The following is a 20,486-nucleotide window of genomic DNA, read 5'->3' as shown; positions in this document are numbered from 1 at the left end:
CGCGTCTGCGCACATCTCACAATTTACGAGCTATGCACAAGGTCACTTCCGATCTTCAGTCAGATACGAATAAAATGAATACTTCTGAATAATTTCAAGTTAGAAATATGGTCGAGCGTAAAAAGTCGTATGAAACTTGCCTATAATGGTCATTAAGATGCTCGTATGAAAATTATGAAACTCGCGCTCGTTTTATAAACAAACATACTCGCGTTTTAATTACTATCATTATAGGCTCGTTGCATAATGTACTATTATGATACTGGTACTGCATTTTTATGTCTGACTATACCATAAAGGGCAAAAGTGAAAATGTTTTATTTAAAAGGCTTCATACATTGATACGAAACTATGTTAAGGAAATAGAGGTTCTATTTAAAATAATATGAGAAAAAGAGATTTCCTGTAGGTCCTTCCCTCCTCTTGTCTATTACATTAAGAGCAGTTTGAATTTGTCGGCCAAGGATGAGAGCATTTTCATTTTTGAGATATAACAGCATTATCTGCAAACAGTGCTGCAGAAGTATCTGTGAAATTGGGAAAATCGTTTATATGTACTGTAATATGAAAAGAAGGGAGAGAGTGGTGATGCTTGGGTACACCGTTAATTATATTTCGAGATGTGGAAGCGATATTTCTTGTCTTCAAAACCTTTATATATAATTTCTATAATTCTAAGCAACTGATAGATTGTAGCTTGACTCACCTGGTTGAAATCCAAATTGAATTGGATTGCGACCTATTGGCAATTAATTTTTCAAAGATTTTACTTAGAACAGAGAGAAGGCTGATAGGGCAGTAGGAATCCACTTGGGCAGGATGTTTGGTTGGTTGAAGAATAAAAACTATAATGGATTGTTTCCATTGTAGAGGAAAATGCGAGCATGTTAAAAGAATATTATAAATTGAAGTAAGAAAAGCTATTGACCTCCTTGGTAAGTCTTTTAAGCAGAGAGGTGTAATTCCAATTCCATCAAAACCTATGGATTTTCTGTTCTTAAGAGACTTAATTGTCTTTGACCTCTAGAGGGGATATGAATTCAATAGGAAGTGGTGCCTCTATGATTAATACATTCATTCGCCCTTTTAGTGTTCAGTGGTCGCATTTGTCAGATGGGTCTGTGACTACTTCAGAATTGTGTTTTAATGACTGAATACGCTTACGTACATTCAGTATTCGTTTAGTTGCCTTCCATAGAGAGAGATCATGTGAATCAAGGTTTTGCAAATGTTTGGAATAATAGATGCACTATCACCTTTACTTTTTAACTTCGCTCTAGAATATGCCATTAGGAAAGTTCAGGATAACACAGAGGGTTTGGAATTGAACGGGTTACATCAGCTTGTTGTCTATGCGGATGACGTGAATATGTTAGGAGAAAATCCACAAACAATTAGGGAAAACACGGAAATTCTTGTTGAAGCAAGTAGAGCGATAGGGTTGGAAGTAAATCTCGAAAAAACTAAGTATATGATTATGTCTCGTGACCAGAATATTGTACAAAATGGAACTATAAAAATTGGAGATTTATCCTTCGAAGAGGTGGAAAAATTAAAATATCTTGGAGCAACAGTAACAAATATAAATGACACTCGGGAGGAAATTAAACGCAGAATAAATATGGGAAATGCGTGTTATTATTCGGTTGAGAAGCTTTTATCATTTAGTCTTCTGTCAAAAGTCTGAAAGTTAGAATTTATAAAACAGTTATATTACCGGTTGTTCTGTATGGTTGTGAAACTTGGACTCTCACTTTGAGAGAGGAACAGAGATTAAGGGTGTTTGAGAATAAGGTTCTTAGGAAAATATTTGGGGCTAAAAGGGATGAAGTTACAGGAGAACGGAGAAAGTTACACAACGCAGAGCTGCATGCATTGTATACTTCACCTGACAATTAGGAACATAAAATCCAGACGTTTGAGATGGGCAGGACATGTAGCACGTATGGGCGAATCCAGAAATGCATATAGAGTGTTAGTTGGGAGGCCGGAGGGAAAAAGACCTTTAGGGAAGCCGAGACATAGATGGGAAGATAATATAAAAATGGATTTGAGGGAGGTAGGATATGATGGTAGAGACTGGATTAATCTTGCTCAGGATAGGGACCAATGACGGGCTTATGTGAGGGCGGCAATGAACCTACGGGTTCCGTAAAAGCCAGTAAGTAAGAAATGAATAGAACGACATTCAAATACAAACCGCTGAGCCATTTATACCCGAACCCACACTTTATCCTGTTGAACATATAATTATGTGTGACTGTGATATTCACTTTCTGTAAATCGTCATATATCTCATTAGAAGATAGAGTCGAAGGGAAATGGATGGGTGATGAATAAATCGGGATAGGATCATTCAAATCCGTGTAATAAAACGGATAATGCCACTGGCCTTTCCATTAATCACAATTAAAAACATTTAAGCCAATTTATTTAAGACCAAGTAACACAACACTATATTATAAATACAACACATATTATAAATATGTAATTTGTAAAATTCTGTCCCGTATTGATTGAATTTCAAACAATCCGCCATGAAACAGTTAAACCTCTGGCTAATATTTGGTAATCGTTGAAGTTACTGCCTCCTGGTTCACATCCTATTGCTGTTTTTTCTGCTTACGCAGATAGGATGCGATCCAGCAGGCAGTGGTACTCATCGCCTTGTAGATTTCGTTTCGAAGATTACGAATGAATAGTAGACTATAGGAAATCAGACAACGAAATCCCAGTACAAAACATGGTTAGAAAACATTATCTGAGAAGGCAGTGGCAGGGCTTTCAAATTTTGAGGTGTGAGTACAGAAATTGGCATTGAAGAATTACTCAAATTTCCTTACTTGCGAGCAAAGTTAGTGGGCTTCGAGACTAGTTTTTGTTTAGTAAGTACTATTGTGTATAAAAATTAAGAAGGTACAAAATCAACACAATTTCTGCTTTCGTTTCTCACACAATAAATAAATTTATATTCATCATGTTCTAACAGGACAGGACAGGACATGTCTTGTCTTTTATTTACCTTTGTTATGTGTGGTAGGTACTGTAGTCAGTGACAACTACTTCGCGCGGAAATTTAAAACAGTCTAAATGTTTAAACTTCATTGGTTTTCATTTATCTATTTTATGCTTTGTATTTTTATGTGGTAGCTTCGAAGTTTTATGTGAAAGAGAAGACGTGATTATATTCATTAGCCTGAAGGATTCGACTTGCATTTATTTGTGCAAGGTCAGAGTGCCATACTCCGTATTTGTAATAACAGTGGTGCTTGTATTGTTCGTGGTTTTCAAAATTGACATTTATGAGTTTTAAATGTTCAGTTTACGTAAATGTCGTGTAATTTTTAAATAATATTACGAAATGCGTGTTTGATTTCTTAGGCTGAACAAAAGTTGGGTGACAGTGCTCATTCCTAAAGCTACAGTTATCGGTAACATAGTTTTTGATATTTAGGCCTACATCAATTTGTGGCCTTAATTTTGTACGGCGTAGTTGCGCGTCATTTTCACAAATTACGTGTACAAGTCTACATGTTGAATATAGGCTACTGCTGGTACTTTAATTCTGTTACGCAATCGTGTGCAAGAGTTGGGAGTTCTGGGTTTTCATTCTTTTGCAGACTGTGATCTTAATTTATTGTATGTACTGTATATGAATTTAGAATGTCGATGTTTCGATTAAATAATTAATATTTTTTAATGTGTAATATATGTACATATTACATTTTTTCATCTCAATTTATTTATAGTTTGTTTGGGTAGTTCTCCAGAAGAACTGTACCACTGCCGCAAGGCCTTTCCATCCCACCCCAAGAAGCATACGGGAGATGAGGGAGGGTGGGCTTGGTACCATAGAGGAGCAGTGATGAAATTGGATAAAAAGATACTACATTATAACAGAGTGCAATGATTTCAATCATGATTTTAATCCTTTCATTTTTATAATATAAATCACTGATTTAAATATTATTATTTTTGTGATAAAAATCAGCGAATTATTTGTTCAAAATTATGTTTATTTTTAATTTTTGAAGTATTACCTTTCTTATTGTTTTATTGCTTGTAGTCCATTGCAGTTAAAATTGAAACAGCTGTTTCTTTCTTTTTTTAGTTTGTTTTCTGCCATTTTTTACTTAACGTCTAATAGTAATTTGCTATGCTAACAGAACAGTCACTTTATTGTGTTGAGTTATATTTGTAAAAGTGTAGGTTGCTGTTAACTTAAAATTAGTAGGCCTAATCCAGTATGAGGAGAATTTTAAAAACTTCCCACTTCAAGTAGAAAAGGCATGAGGGCGAAATGCAAATCATACGCTTTAGAAATGCAGGGATTAGTTGCTACAATGAAGTTACATATTCAAAAATGTAACAGCATGAAAAAGAAATCTAGAAAATAATGAGGATATACTCCATCTGACAATGAAGATAAAAATATAGAGCCATATCCAGTAGTCATTTGCACCTCTGCAAAACAAGAGAGATAATTAGTTATGGTGGGAGGGGGAGGGGTTTTTGTGTGTGCGGTTTTTTTGTTCCCCCCCCGCGAGATATTGTGGAAGGAGTGAATTGGATCATCTATACCTCCCTTTCCTTATACCCATGTCTGCCCTAATTGTTGTTACTGCGTGAAACTTGTGGAGAAGAGAATATTACAGTTTGCATTTGTATTGTTGCAGAAGGGAATGCAGCACTTGTGAGGATGAGTCAGTCAGATGAGTCAGATGCTAATATTCCAGACCGGGAGACATGTCAAAAGTTGACGGAACAGTTTGCAGAGATAACGGGCACTGATGAGGCATGTGCCCAGTTCTACCTGCAGGACAGAGGCTGGAATCTGGAGGTGTTACTGCATACTTTCAACATAATAGTCTATAAGTGATGAATGATTTTTAGTTCAGTCTGTACGAACGTTTGAATTTTTATGGGAATGGGATGCTTTACTTACATTCTGTATTAATGACCAGGATATCTGTACATATTCAGTTTTGTACTTGTTTCCTAATTTGCATGGTTAGTTGATTGTTTACTTGTTTGTCTGTTGCTTTATTTGTTTATTCCTTAATGTGTATTCGTCTTTATTCAACTTTTTTACTTACTGCATTCATTTATTTATTTATTCACTTACTCATTTGTTCACTTATCGAATTATTCAGTTATTTACTCTTGCTTTATTTACTTATTTTTTATTTGTTCATTTGTTTATGTTTATTGAATTATTTGTTGATTCAGTATGTGTTTATTAACTTACAAGGGGACCAAATTTGCTAACACAATCTCAAGGAAAAAAATGGAACTCTCTGCATCATAATCCACAGTTAATTCCCGATTTGCCACGAAAATCGTCTGTAGCTGCATTTAGATTGGCAACAGGCCATGATTGTTTGGCTAAACACCTGCATAGAATTGGAATACGTGGTACAGTCATTAAGTTCTAAGACTTGACGCCTGGAGAGTAGGCTCCCACAAGAATCTGGATGTATCACAAGATGCCACATAACACGGCGTACATTTAAACAGAACCACATCCTCCCTCAAAATAGTCTCCGTTGGCTGTTATGCACGTTTGCCAATGTTGGTATAACTGCTGGAAGCACCGTTGAAAGATGTTGGCAGGAAAGTCCCGTATGACTTCTCTTGTGGCAGTCATGACCTCTTCGGAAGAATGAAATCTACGCCCACGTAGAGTTGCTTTCCTGCGAGGAAAGAGAAAAAAATCGCATGGTGCGAGATCAGGTGAGTACGGAGGGTGTGGAAGAACTGTCACCTGTTGTCTTGCAAGTTCCTCTTGGACAAGGACAGAGCGGTGTGCAGGGGCGTTGTGATGTAGCAACAGCCAATTCTTTGTACGCCATAGCTCAGGTCGCTTACGGCAAATTGAATCTCATAAACGGCCAAGGATCTCTTCGTAGCGGGTTTTGTTCACAGTTGCACCTTCTAGGATGAATTCCATGTGAACAATTCCATTTGAATAAAAAACAATTCAAGCATCACTTTGCCTTTTGACCTGTCTTGTCGCGGTTTTTTCTGTCGTGGTGATAACGGCGTTTTCCAGGTGGCGGATTGTCGTTTCAGTTGCGGATCGTAAAGGAAACACCAAGTTTCATCTCCAGTTATTATCCAGTTGAGATACGTCGGATCATCATCAGCGCTACTGATGAGGTCACCACAAATCATCATGCGATCATCACGTTGGTCTTGCGACAGGATTCGTGGCACTGTGGGTAACACGAGACATGTTCAGGTCATCAGACAGAATTTTGTAGTAAGTACCATGGCTGACCCCTACTGTTGCTGCGATATCGTCTACCAATTGGGAGCGGCTAGCACGCACCAACATTGCAACTTCTTGGAACTTGCGTTCAGTTGGAATTGTTTGTGTCCGACCAGTACGCACATCATCTTCCAAACTGTCTCTTCCTTGCAAAAAACGTCGGTGCCACCTAAACACAACACTGCGACTCACTGTGTCCTCATTTGCTGCATCATTTGAAACGTTTCGGCAGCAGTTTTGCCTAATTTCTGGCAGAACTTGATGTTTGCCCGTTGCTCAAACTGTGACATCTCGGGTTCCGATGTGCGCATTCAAATCACCGTCACAACAAAGACCGTAGTTCTGCTTACAGTGCATGCACTCAACTGTCTCTTGGGTCGAGAGACTAACTGACAAAGTATCATACCATGGCGTCACCTATGCGCTATAGTGCACCACAACGCCACTATGCGCTCAGTATTAGAACTTAATGACTGTACCACGTATATCAGTCCCCTAACTGCCCATTGTGCAATTGAAATCAAGAAATGGATTCGGAACACCTCAAAATCTGTGCTTCATTGGGTAATCCATGTATTTGTGTTTCAGAGGTCAGTGAATGCCTTCTTTGAGGCCACACAGAACAGCGGCGTGAACATCCTAACGGACGGAGATGAGGGGGAGCTGGTGGTGAATGTGGAGTAAGTTCAGTGCGAGAACGTTTCCAAATATCCAAATGTCTGCTTATCCATAGTTCACTAAATATTAAAGTCAAAACTGTACGCAGAAACAGAAACTGAAGTAATTTACAATTATACTTGATACAAGTATCCAAGAAACTGAAGTGCACATGCAAATATGGCACTGAAGTAAATTGACTTTGATATTTTCAGCATCCCTAATGTCGAAAAAGTAGTTTTCAGCATGATGTCTGTCCATTCATCCATCCTTGTAGGGTGAATTTCCTCCTCTGATGGATTGTGTTCATGTTCGGTATCTATTACTCACATAATCTGGGAAGGATATGCAGTGTACATGTGAATGGAATATGATCATTTCTACTAAAAAAAATTATGAGTGTTTGGGAAAACAACACAAAATGGCTGTTTACTCATCCTCTGTAAGAGTTTTTCCTCCCCGATTTTATTTCGTCCATAAGATCTTGTAATAAGTGAAATGCTTCGGGCAGTCTGCGGTTCTGTCGCCATGGTTGAAGGTGTTGCAATCGATATATTGCCATGGCTTTCTTTATTTCGATCTTGGCCCATATGGGAATCCGTCCAGAATTCTGGACAGAATCCGGCCATGTGGGCAGAGGCGATATGGCCAAGTGAGTGATGCTTAATTTGAAATCTGCAAAGAATAAAAATCCAAATATGCTCAAAAAATCTGTTCTGATAAGTGAGCACCTTCCTTAAGGCGAAAAAACAAGCAATGTCCGTTCTTACCGATTTTATTATGTACAACTCATTTTATTGGTGACATCTAGGACTACACAACTGTCCAATCACAAAGGGTTTAACGTCTTCTTCTTCTTCTTCCCTACAAGTATTAGGCCAAATGGCTTGTTACGATCTCACAGTTGAATTTTCAATCCAGTGCTTCTTTGGACGACTGAGAGATCTCTTCCCATTTAGACAATAGTGGAGCATGACTTTTGGGATTCTATCTCTACGCATGCGATGCAGATGATTTATACAGTTGTTCTGATAATGTTTTACGTGATTAATTAGAGGTTCTAGTCGTAATTCTTCCATTACATTTTCATTGCGTTTGTGATCCCATTTCGTATATCCCGCTGTATATCTCATAAATTTCATTTCATTAGCTGTTATTCTGCTTTCGTCTTTCTTCCTCAATGTCCATGCCTCACTGCCGTAACAAAGTACAGGTCTCGCCAAGGTCTTGTAAAGACAAATTCGAGTATGCCTTTGTACTAGGGAAGGTTTCATATTGTTGTTAATTATTCCCATTGTTTTGGTGTATTTAGAAATTTTCTGTGAAATGTCTACTTCATCGAAAAAAAGATAATGTGTATCCGAGATATGTAAAAGAATTTATCCTTTCTAATATTTTCGAATCCAAACATATTTTGCTATGCACAGGGTATTTTCCGCAGAAGGCCATAATTTTATTTTTTCTTTATTGATTTTCATATCATATTTAATTCCAATTTTGTTAAAATTAAAAATTGAACGTTGTAATTCATCTTCTGAGGATGCCACCAGAGCTAAATCGTCTGCAAAAAGTAAAGAATCTAGTTGTAAATGTCTATTGAGTTGTATATATCCATGAGGCAATTGTTTCCATTCTCTAATTGGGTTTAACATATAAATTAACATTAAACATTTGGGACACTTGTTGAAAACCATGAATGCCACAGGTATTAGAACTTGATTTCCTCACCAATGCTGTTCTGTGACATTCCTTGTTTTTCACCCTTACCTTGTACAGGCATGAATATTGGCTTGTTTACTTACTGGTAAGAAAACTAAGTGTAACCCTAAAGTTATATTAATTTTGGTAAGTTGTTTATTGTTACTTACCCTGATTTTGGTATCTCTTTGTTTGAAGCAAAGCAATGGTGAATGCTCTGGGGCTTGGGCAGGCCACCAGTGAGCCCCCGTCCAAATTTACGTTCATAACATGGAACCTGGATGGTCTGGACGAGCGCAACCTCAAGAGGAGAACGAAGGCAGTGTGCAAGATAATCTACTTGTAAGTAATTCTTCTCTGTTTTGTTCCACTTCCCTTTTATGTTCAGGGTGGTCAGATTTTGAAAATATAAAACCGGAGATCCTTATGCCATACAAAATTGCCAAATTAGCAGTACTCTTATGTCTCCACTTGAGGTTTGCAAACAATTTCTGTTTTGGTCATTTAGTGTTTTGTCTTGGTAGCATGAACTTTATTCACACTATATTTGGTATATGTGTAAATTCGATGGAAATCCAACTATTTTATAATGAATTAGTGATTGATTTAAAAAACTTGGACATTTTTATATCCCAAGAAAGTTTTTATATTTTATAATGAATTAGTTATTGATTTTTTATATCCCAAGAAAGTTTTTATATTTTATAATGAATTAGTTATTGATTTTTTATATCCCAAGAAAGTTTTTATATTTTATAATGAATTAGTTATTGATTTTTTATATCCCAAGAAAGTTTTTATATTTTATAATGAATTACTTACTTACTTACTTACAAATGGCTTTTAAGGAACCCGAAGGTTCATTGCCGCCCTCACATAAGCCCGCCATCGGTCCCTATCCTGTGCAAGATTAAGCCAGTCTCTATCATCATACCCCACCTCCCTCAAATCCATTTTAATATTATCCTCCCATCTACGTCTCGGCCTCCCTAAAGGTCTTTTTCCCTCCAGTCTCCCAACTAACACTCTATATGCATTTCTGGATTCGCCCATACGTGCTACATGCCCTACCCATCTCAAACGTCTGGATTTCAAGTTCCTAATTATGTCAGGTGAAGAATACAATGCGTGCAGTTCTGTGTTGTGTAACTTTCTCCATTCTCCTGTAACTTCATCCCGCTTAGCCCCAAATATTTTCCTAAGCACCTTATTCTCAAACACCCTTAACCTATGTTCCTCTCTCAGAGTGAGAGTCCAAGTTTCACAGCCATATAGAAGAACCGGTAATATAACTGTTTTATAAATTCTAACTTTCAGATTTTTGGACAGCAGACTGGATGATAAGAGCTTCTCAACCGAATAATAACACGCATTTCCCATATTTATTCTGCGTTTAATTTCCTCCCGAGTGTCATTTACATTTGTTACTGTTGCTCCAAGATATTTGAATTTTTCCACCTCTTCGAAGGATAAATCTCCAATATTTATATTTCCATTTCGTACAATATTCCCGTCACGAGACATAATCATATACTTTGTCTTTTCGGGATTTACTTCCAAACCGATCGCTTTACTTGCTTCAAGTAAAATTTCCATGTTTTCCCTAACCGTTTGTGTATTTTCTCCTAACATATTCACGTCATCTGCATAGACAAGAAGCTGATGTAGCCCGTTCAATTCCAAACCCTGCCTGTTATCCTGAACTTTCCTAATGGCATATTCTAAAGCGAAGTTAAAAAGTAAAGGTGATAGTGCATCTCCCTGCTTTAGCCCGCAGTGAATTGGAAAAGGATCAGATAGAAACTGACCTATACGGACTCTGCTGTATGTTTCACTGAGACACATTTTAATTAATCGAACTAGTTTCTTGGGAATACCAAATTCAATAAGAATATCATATAATACTTCCCTCTTAACCGAGTCATATGCCTTTTTGAAATCTATGAATAATGAATTAGTGATTGATTTATAAAACCTGGACATTTTTATATCCCAAGAAAGTTTTTATATTTTATAATGAATTAGTTATTGATTTTTTATATCCCAAGAAAGTTTTTATATTTTATAATGAATTAGTGATTGATTTATAAAACCTGGACATTTTTATGTCCCAAGAAAGTTTTTATATTTTATAATGAATTAGTGATTGATTTATAAAACCTGGACATTTTTATATCCCAAGAAAGTTTTTATATTTTATAATGAATTAGTTATTGATTTTTTATATCCCAAGAAAGTTTTTATATTTTGTAATGAATTAGTGATTGATTTATAAAACCTGGACATTTTTATATCCCAAGAAAGTTTTTATATTTTATAATGAATTAGTTATTGATTTTTTATATCCCAAGAAAGTTTTTATATTTTATAATGAATTAGTGATTGATTTATAAAACCTGGACATTTTTATATCCCAAGAAAGTTTTTATATTTTATAATGAATTAGTGATTGATTTATAAAACCTGGACATTTTTATATCCCAAGAAAGTTTTTATATTTTATAATGAATTAGTGATTGATTTATAAAACCTGGACATTTTTATATCCCAAGAAAGTTTTTATATTTTATAATGAATTAGTGATTGATTTATAAAACCTGGACATTTTTATATCCCAAGAAAGTTTTTATATTTTATAATGAATTAGTGATTGATTTATAAAACCTGGACATTTTTATATCCCAAGAAAGTTTTTATATTTTATAATGAATTAGTTATTGATTTTTTATATCCCAAGAAAGTTTTTATATTTTATAATGAATTAGTGATTGATTTATAAAACCTGGACATTTTTATATCCCAAGAAAGTTTTTATATTTTATAATGAATTAGTGATTGATTTATAAAAGCTGGACATTTTTATATCCCAAGAAAGTTTTTATATTTTATAATGAATTAGTGATTGATTTATAAAACCTGGACATTTTTATATCCCAAGAAAGTTTTTATATTTTATAATGAATTAGTGATTGATTTATAAAACCTGGACATTTTTATATCCCAAGAAAGTTTTTATATTTTATAATGAATTAGTGATTGATTTATAAAACATGGACATTTTTATATTCCAAGAAAGTTTTTATATTTTATAATGAATTAGTGATTGATTTATAAAACCTGGACATTTTTATATCCCAAGAAAGTTTTTATATTTTATAATGAATTAGTGATTGATTTATAAAACCTGGACATTTTTATATTCCAAGAAAGTTTTTATATTTTATAATGAATTAGTGATTGATTTATAAAACCTGGACATTTTTATATCCTAAGAAAGTTTTTATATTTTATAATGAATTAGTTATTGATTTTTTATATCCCAAGAAAGTTTTTATATTTTATAATGAATTAGTGATTGATTTATAAAACCTGGACATTTTTATATCCCAAGAAAGTTTTTATATTTTATAATGAATTAGTGATTGATTTATAAAACCTGGACATTTTTATATCCCAAGAAAGTTTTTATATTTTATAATGAATTAGTGATTGATTTATAAAACCTGGACATTTTTATATCCCAAGAAAGTTTTTATATTTTATAATGAATTAGTGATTGATTTATAAAACCTGGATATTTTTATATCCCAAGAAAGTTTTTATATTTTATAATGAATTAGTGATTGATTTATAAAACCTGGACATTTTTATATCCCAAGAAAGTTTTTATATTTTATAATGAATTAGTGATTGATTTATAAAACCTGGACATTTTTATATCCCAAGAAAGTTTTTATATTTTATAATGAATTAGTTATTGATTTTTTATATCCCAAGAAAGTTTTTATATTTTATAATGAATTAGTGATTGATTTATAAAACCTGGACATTTTTATATCCCAAGAAAGTTTTTATATTTTATAATGAATTAGTGATTGATTTATAAAACCTGGACATTTTTATATCCCAAGAAAGTTTTTATATTTTATAATGAATTAGTGATTGATTTATAAAACCTGGACATTTTTATATCCCAAGAAAGTTTTTATATTTTATAATGAATTAGTTATTGATTTTTTATATCCCAAGAAAGTTTTTATATTTTATAATGAATTAGTGATTGATTTATAAAACCTGGACATTTTTATATCCCAAGAAAGTTTTTATATTTTATAATGAATTAGTTATTGATTTTTTATATCCCAAGAAAGTTTTTATATTTTATAATGAATTAGTGATTGATTTATAAAACCTGGACATTTTTATATCCCAAGAAAGTTTTTATATTTTATAATGAATTAGTGATTGATTTATAAAACCTGGACATTTTTATATCCCAAGAAAGTTTTTATATTTTATAATGAATTAGTGATTGATTTATAAAAGCTGGACATTTTTATATCCCAAGAAAGTTTTTATATTTTATAATGAATTAGTGATTGATTTATAAAACCTGGATATTTTTATATCCCAAGAAAGTTTTTATATTTTATAATGAATTAGTTATTGATTTTTTATATCCCAAGAAAGTTTTTATATTTTATAATGAATTAGTGATTGATTTATAAAACCTGGACATTTTTATATCCCAAGAAAGTTTTTATATTTTATAATGAATTAGTGATTGATTTATAAAACCTGGACATTTTTATATCCCAAGAAAATTTTTATGTTTTATAATGAATTAGTGATTGATTTATAAAACCTGGACATTTTTATATCCCAAGAAAGTTTTTATATTTTATAATGAATTAGTGATTGATTTATAAAACCTGGACATTTTTATATTCCAAGAAAGTTTTTATATTTTATAATGAATTAGTGATTGATTTATAAAACCTGGATATTTTTATATCCCAAGAAAGTTTTTATATTTTATAATGAATTAGTTATTGATTCTTTATATCCCAAGAAAGTTTTTATATTTTATAATGAATTAGTGATTGATTTATAAAACCTGGACATTTTTATATCCCAAGAAAGTTTTTATATTTTATAATGAATTAGTGATTGATTTATAAAACCTGGACATTTTTATATCCCAAGAAAGTTTTTATATTTTATAATGAATTAGTGATTGATTTATAAAACCTGGACATATTTATATCCCAAGAAAGTTTTTATATTTTATAATGAATTAGTGATTGATTTATAAAACCTGGACATTTTTATATCCCAAGAAAGTTTTTATATTTTATAATGAATTAGTGATTGATTTATAAAACCTGGACATTTTTATATCCCAAGAAAGTTTTTATATTTTATAATGAATTAGTGATTGATTTATAAAACCTGGACATTTTTATATCCCAAGAAAGTTTTTATATTTTATAATGAATTAGTGATTGATTTATAAAACCTGGACATTTTTATATCCCAAGAAAGTTTTTATATTTTATAATGAATTAGTGATTGATTTATAAAACCTGGACATTTTTATATCCCAAGAAAGTTTTTATATTTTATAATGAATTAGTGATTGATTTATAAAACCTGGACATTTTTATATCCCAAGAAAGTTTTTATATTTTATAATGAATTAGTGATTGATTTATAAAACCTGGACATTTTTATATTCCAAGAAAGTTTTTATATTTTATAATGAATTAGTGATTGATTTATAAAACCTGGATATTTTTATATCCCAAGAAAGTTTTTATATTTTATAATGAATTAGTTATTGATTTTTTATATCCCAAGAAAGTTTTTATATTTTATAATGAATTAGTGATTGATTTATAAAACCTGGACATTTTTATATCCGAAGAAAGTTTTTATATTTTATAATGAATTAGTGATTGATTTATAAAACCTGGACATTTTTATATCCCAAGAAAGTTTTTATATTTTATAATGAATTAGTGATTGATTTATAAAACCTGGACATATTTATATCCCAAGAAAGTTTTTATATTTTATAATGAATTAGTGATTGATTTATAAAACCTGGACATTTCTATATCCCAAGAAAGTTTTTATATTTTATAATGAATTAGTTATTGATTTTTTATATCCCAAGAAAGTTTTTATATTTTGTAATGAATTAGTGATTGATTTATAAAACCTGGACATTTTTATATCCCAAGAAAGTTTTTATATTTTATAATGAATTAGTGATTGATTTATAAAACCTGAACATTTTTATATCCCAAGAAAGTTTTTATATTTTATAATGAATTAGTGATTGATTTATAAAACCTGGACATTTTTATATCCCAAGAAAGTTCTTCGGGACACTGGGACAAAGCATCCTAAAGTGGGACATCTGGTCATGCTGTCTATGTTCACTCCTTTCTTTGCTCTTTTGCTCTTCTTGCTTCCATCTCTCCTGTCCGTATCTCTCTGCTTTTTAGTTTCACTTCCCTGTTGCCTTTGATGTTTATCTACTTCTCCGTGTCTCACTTTGCCTTTCTTCTGACGTCACTATGTTTACTTCCACAGGGAACAGCCTGACATCGTGTTTTTCCAGGAGATCATACCCGAGACCTTCTCCTACATAGAGGACAAGCTGCCTGAGTACATGTGCATAGCTGGCAACACAGATGGCTACTTCATCGCCACACTGCTGCGCAGGTTCACCGTGTACTATGACTCGCACAAGATCACGGCTCACTCAGGCTCGCTCATGATGCGGAACCTCCTCACAGTGGAGGTCAGTGACGGAACATCTGTAATTCGAGGAAGATGATTTGGATATGTTGTCCGTTGAAAGTAATGAAGTGTAATAGTACATTATGCAACGAGCCTATAATGAAGGTAATTAAGAAGTGAGAATGGATATTTATGAAACGAGTGCAAGCGAGTTTCATAATTTTCATACGAGCTTCTTAATTACCATTATAGGTGAGTTTCATATGACTTTTTATGCTCGACCACATTTCTAACTTGGTATTATTAATTTTATTGTATCTGACCTGGAGCAGTGTCCCGTATGTTGTGAGATGTGCGCAGACGCGAAAGTATTGATTTTTTCCGAGGAACAGATGTCCACAGTGACCTTGCTAGGCCATAAGAACCTACAGAGATAACATTGAAATAAAATTAGACATTGAAAAACGAGATGACAAATTTAATTTATTTTTTAATATTATTTACAATTAACGCTAATTATTATAGTAACAGAACATAACCTTCTGCGACAGTATTGGATTTCCAGCCTCCGTGACTTTTCGATTGTATATCCGAGAATAATCGATACTTGCGGTTTTATAACGGTAGAAAGCTGACCTGTCATTGGCTGAACAGTTGTAACCTGAGTCGTCATTGGCTGAAAGACCTGACCTTTAATGAGTAGGTGTACTTTAATGACATGCATTAAAGGTCTGCTACCAGGTGTATAATTACTACATTTCGGCATGGTCGAGCATAAAATATATTAACATTACTTTCTATATATAATTAAAGATATTAATTTTGATACAGATATTTTACGCGTCAAGTTGAACACCGTAATCTGAAATTAGTCAAGGTCAGGCTAAAGGCATAGAACTGAAACAGTGGTACACATCAATCAATGTTCTTAATGTATCCAGCTGTTTGCTGACAACATAAAGTCCACTATAGTCCACTGTAATCTATTCAGTTTTTGTTTTTCACGAGAAATGAGGGGTATTTTGATCAGTGTTCATTATAGATGCCCGTTGCTAGTAGCCAGAGTTGGGGTGTAGTCAATATATACTGCAGGGCTGTGTCTTCTGCAACTGGTACTGATGATTTTAATTTACTTCTTTTGTGGTTTATGGATGGACAGTATAGAAGAATGTGTTCCAGATCTTCATCATGATTATTACACCACAGACAAGTAGGATTATCAGAAATGTGAAATCGGTGTAGGTACAATTGAGTGACAATGTGACCTGTTCTGGCTCTTGTTAAAAATGTTTGAACATGTCTGGGCAAGTTTTTGTACATTTCCAGGTCATTTGGTTTCTTTTGTACAGACTGTAAAATTTTTCCTTTGTCAGATGAGAGCCAATTGTTGATCCATAGGTTAAACAAAAAAACAGATGGATCTCTAAATCCTAATAATGGGACATCAGGAGCAGGGTATTATATTCCAAAACATCAAGAAAGTTATTTCATACCATGTTCATCCTCCTCCAGTCTTGACGCTGAATTGCTAGCTATTGATGCTGCTCTTCAGTGTGTTACTCAAATTTCTGAAAAATCTGTTTGCATGCTTACCGACTCCAAGGGGGCTATATTTAATATAATTAAATATGTACCAAACGTATATGCACATAGAATTATTCCAATTCAGAAATAACTAAGTAAACTAAAACAACTCCAAATGGAAATAACATTTCAATGGATATCTAGTCAAACAGAGGTACAAAGAAACACAAAATTGTTAATAATTATTACTGAAATTCTATATATTTTTGTAGTTATTTAGTATTAAACATTGATTTGATTAGGGTAGTATATGAATTGTTTGATGTTATTTATGATCAGATTATTCTCGATATCTTGTAGTTCTCGCATAATTTCCTCGATTTTTCAATTACACTAGCTGATTTAATACAGTAAGACCAAAATGGTGCAGCTGGCATGCTAAACAGTGTGGACTGTAATTTCTCAGTTTCGCTTCTTTTCGTTGTAGGGAATGGAAGATATTACCATCTGTTTCTATATTCATCCATTGTAAATTTGTTTGAAAGTGTATCGATTGTGTAAGTGAAATGTTGCTAATTTCCTGATCTCCCTTACTTTTATAAAAATAGTTGATTACCCTGCTCATACTTTCTCGGCTTGTTAGCTTCCTTCCTGGAAGCAGTTGATAATTTGCCCTGTTGCAGGCCCACATAGGCCCCATGAAGCTGCAGCTTGTGAACACGCACCTGGAGAGCACCAAGGACCATGCCACTGAGCGCATTAAGCAGCTCAAGGACGCCTTTCAAGTGACGCAGGACTTCCCTGAGGACTATACTGTGCTGCTGGCTGGCGACATGAACCTCAGGGACAAAGAGGTGAGTCCAGAGATATCTTCTCACTGTGAGATTTTGTTCAGGTCATATTCTTGGAAAGCAGTGCACAGCTTTAGTTTTTAGTGTTGAAAACAAAGCCTCATGCCAAATAGTAGCTTGTGGAATTGGTAAGGTGCATATGTCGCTACTTTTGATTGTGCTCCTTGTATGATGACATAATATATGTCGAACATGGAGTAACGTCACAAAGGGGAAAACCAAAGGAGAAAGATTCGATCCGGTGCTGTGGATTGAGTCTTGGCGTAGCTCAGTGGTAGAGCACCCATTGCGTAGAACTGGAGGTCCTGGGTTCGATCCAGAGTTCTGCATCGGACGTTTTCGCTCGAGCGCCAAGTAGTTCATAGCATAATCCGATAGGTAGCGCACATGCATGATGGGTAAAATTGTCGCGAGCGATAAATCCTCGAACGGTATAAGCCAAGCGTTAGACATTCGTTCTTGTTACAGTGATGAACTGTGTAGTAACATCATAGATGTTTATCATTTCAAAACTTTGCAGTGTTTAACTAACCTCTCCATAGTACAACTACAAAACTTGCTTTAAAATGTAATAGAAATGTTTTTCTTTTTCCACACAGGAGCGATTTTGTTTTTGCCATATCTGATAGATGTTATTGGATGTAAATGCAATTATTACAATCAGAGAACACAATCACGATAATGCAAGAACCGTATCAAGTTTTCTAATAATAATAATAATAATAATAATAATAATAATAATAATAATAATAATAATAATATCTAATAATTAGTGTATCAATCTTTGCGTCTGTAAGAGTTGTGCAGCATGATTATTCGTTTTATATTTTCTGTGACGTTATCTCTGTACTAATATTGTTATTAATCTACTGCTATATCAATAATATTTTGTAAAACGTTTCTACATTGTCGCAGTATATAGGCGGAACACTATGTATGGACCCATCATATTATATATGTGGTAAATCAAATATTGAATAATTATTAATTAGCAATAATAACTGTATATCGAAGTTTTTCATACTATTTTATTTATAACTTCATGTTACTGTTTTACATTTTAAACACGTTCCATTAACGTTTGTCATAAATGCAGAAAATAAAGCCTTATTTTTACCGTGTGAGCAAAACATATGTGTATCTTTTCTGTCGCCTTCCATACAAGATAAGACATGTCGGTGAGCTGACCTTGTACTGTGCTTCTATTTATTATGACTGTATCACGACCGATTGTATCTCGCTCGAGGGTGTGACACCCGACCAAGTTCAAGCAAGTGATTTAACTCCAATGCAGCACTCTGGTTCGATCCCTGGTGCTGGAGCGAATTTTTCTCTGTCATTAACAAATAATATTCTAGCAGAACAAAATAGCATCACATATGAAGGACATCGATTTTTCTAAGACTCATTGTACCATTGCTCCATTTTGTCATTGTTGCAGCTGGAGCTGGCAGGGGGCATCCCACCTGGCATTGATGACTTGTGGATTGCAACAGGGGCGCGCAAGGAGTGTCAGTACACGTGGGACATGGTGCGGAACTGTAACAAGGAGATGCCAGGCCGCTTCAAACCGCGCTGTCGGTTCGACCGTGCTTACGTGCGGCACTCGTTCCCAAAGAGAGCCACACCCGTGCACTTTGGGCTGGTGGGAATAGAGAAGGTGTCGAATACTCAGTGCTTTCCAAGCGATCACTGGGGACTGCATGTCCACTTCAAGATCGAGAAGCCGTGAACAGGACACAATTGAAGATCTTTTTGTTATGTATGTAAGTGCAAAGAAAACATTGCCAAATGTGGAATAGTAGTCTTGATTTTGTTGTAGTATGTGTATAGAGAGAGTAGCACATTCTACTGTTATTTTTTACTTCAAAATTGTAAATATTTCAACCAAAGAATGGCTAATTCTTAACTTGAAACAGAAAAAAGTCACCGGAATTTTAAAATAATTATTCGCTTAATTTTTTATCAATTGCAAAATTCAAAATTTGCACATGACACGAATGTTTGAATAGAGCGAGCTAGAGTTGATTCTGATGGAAGATATCAACATTGCCAAATCTTGCAAACAGAGCAAATGATGGTCTGTTAACATCCGTTAAAATTTCGTATTCGGCAGTAGTTTGGAAGATTGTTGCAGCTTTAAATATGTATATGTAAATAGCAAGTTTATATTATGCTGAATATACGAACAAAAATAATAATAATAACAATAATAATAATAATAATAATAATAATAATAATAATAATAATAATGCTACATCATCATCTTCCAGCCAAGTGTTAGACCACGTGGTCCGTTATGGTCTCGTGCCATCTCTTAGCCAGATGTCCGATACTGCAAGATCTCCTTAGGGATTCTTTGCCTGGCATTCTGTTTCCATGATCTTTCCAATTAATCTTACAGTGTACTTTAGTACCAGTTCTATCCTTAACTCTTCTAGGATATCTCAGTTATTTTTATGATTCCATTTTGTGTAGCCAGCAGTGTGTCTCATAAATCGCATTTCTGATGCTGTAATTATAGAGACATCACTACCATAATGCAAGATAGGTTGGGCTAGAGTTTTGTAAATGTTTATTTTTGTGTGTTTCTGGATTTGAGATGGTCTCATGACTGAGTTTGTTGTGCCTCAATATATAAAAGAATGTATTTACATGAATTCTTTTTGCACTTAAAAATGAAGTAAGAGTTGCAATTTTTTGCTTGTGCGTTTTCAGAAGGTTACAGTAACTTCAGAAAGACGTTGTAAACAAGTCATACAAAAATAATTCATTTGAAGAGAATGTTTATATATAAAACAACGTAATAGTTATCTACGAGACATATCAGTAAGTCATTTTGTGAGCAAGGATGTTTGTGAAATGAGGCAGCTAGATCCAAGTGTAGCAAATTTGTGAACAAAATAAAATCACTTAAAACTCGTACAATATACTATTTTTTTAGATAGCCATTC

General features: G+C 33.6%; 1 protein-coding gene across 3 annotated transcripts; it reads left to right on the top strand.

Annotated features, from left to right (window-relative positions):
• The first annotated feature begins 2,725 nt into the window (after positions 1 to 2,725).
• Positions 2,726 to 19,336, top strand: LOC138715826 (tyrosyl-DNA phosphodiesterase 2-like). Of its 3 annotated transcripts, none has more exons than XM_069848926.1 (7): positions 2,726 to 2,885; positions 4,677 to 4,840; positions 6,860 to 6,951; positions 8,825 to 8,968; positions 15,008 to 15,218; positions 17,365 to 17,535; positions 18,974 to 19,336. In XM_069848926.1, the coding sequence occupies exons 2-7, from the start codon at positions 4,700 to 4,702 to the stop codon at positions 19,262 to 19,264; spliced, it is 1,050 nt and encodes a 349-aa protein (XP_069705027.1). In that variant the 5' UTR covers positions 2,726 to 2,885; positions 4,677 to 4,699; the 3' UTR covers positions 19,265 to 19,336. The 3 variants fall into 3 exon arrangements, with proteins under 3 accessions (XP_069705027.1, XP_069705028.1, XP_069705029.1); XM_069848927.1 differs by having other exon boundaries at positions 2,780 to 2,798; XM_069848928.1 differs by lacking the exon at positions 2,726 to 2,885 and adding an exon at positions 3,083 to 3,229.
• Positions 19,337 to 20,486: the final 1,150 nt, after the last annotated feature.

Source organism: Periplaneta americana, chromosome 15 (assembly GCF_040183065.1).
Source record: "Periplaneta americana isolate PAMFEO1 chromosome 15, P.americana_PAMFEO1_priV1, whole genome shotgun sequence".
Lineage (NCBI taxonomy): Eukaryota > Metazoa > Arthropoda > Insecta > Blattodea > Blattidae > Periplaneta > Periplaneta americana.
The sequence above is the reverse complement of the archived record's forward strand: the minus strand, read 5'-3'. Positions and strand labels throughout refer to the sequence as shown.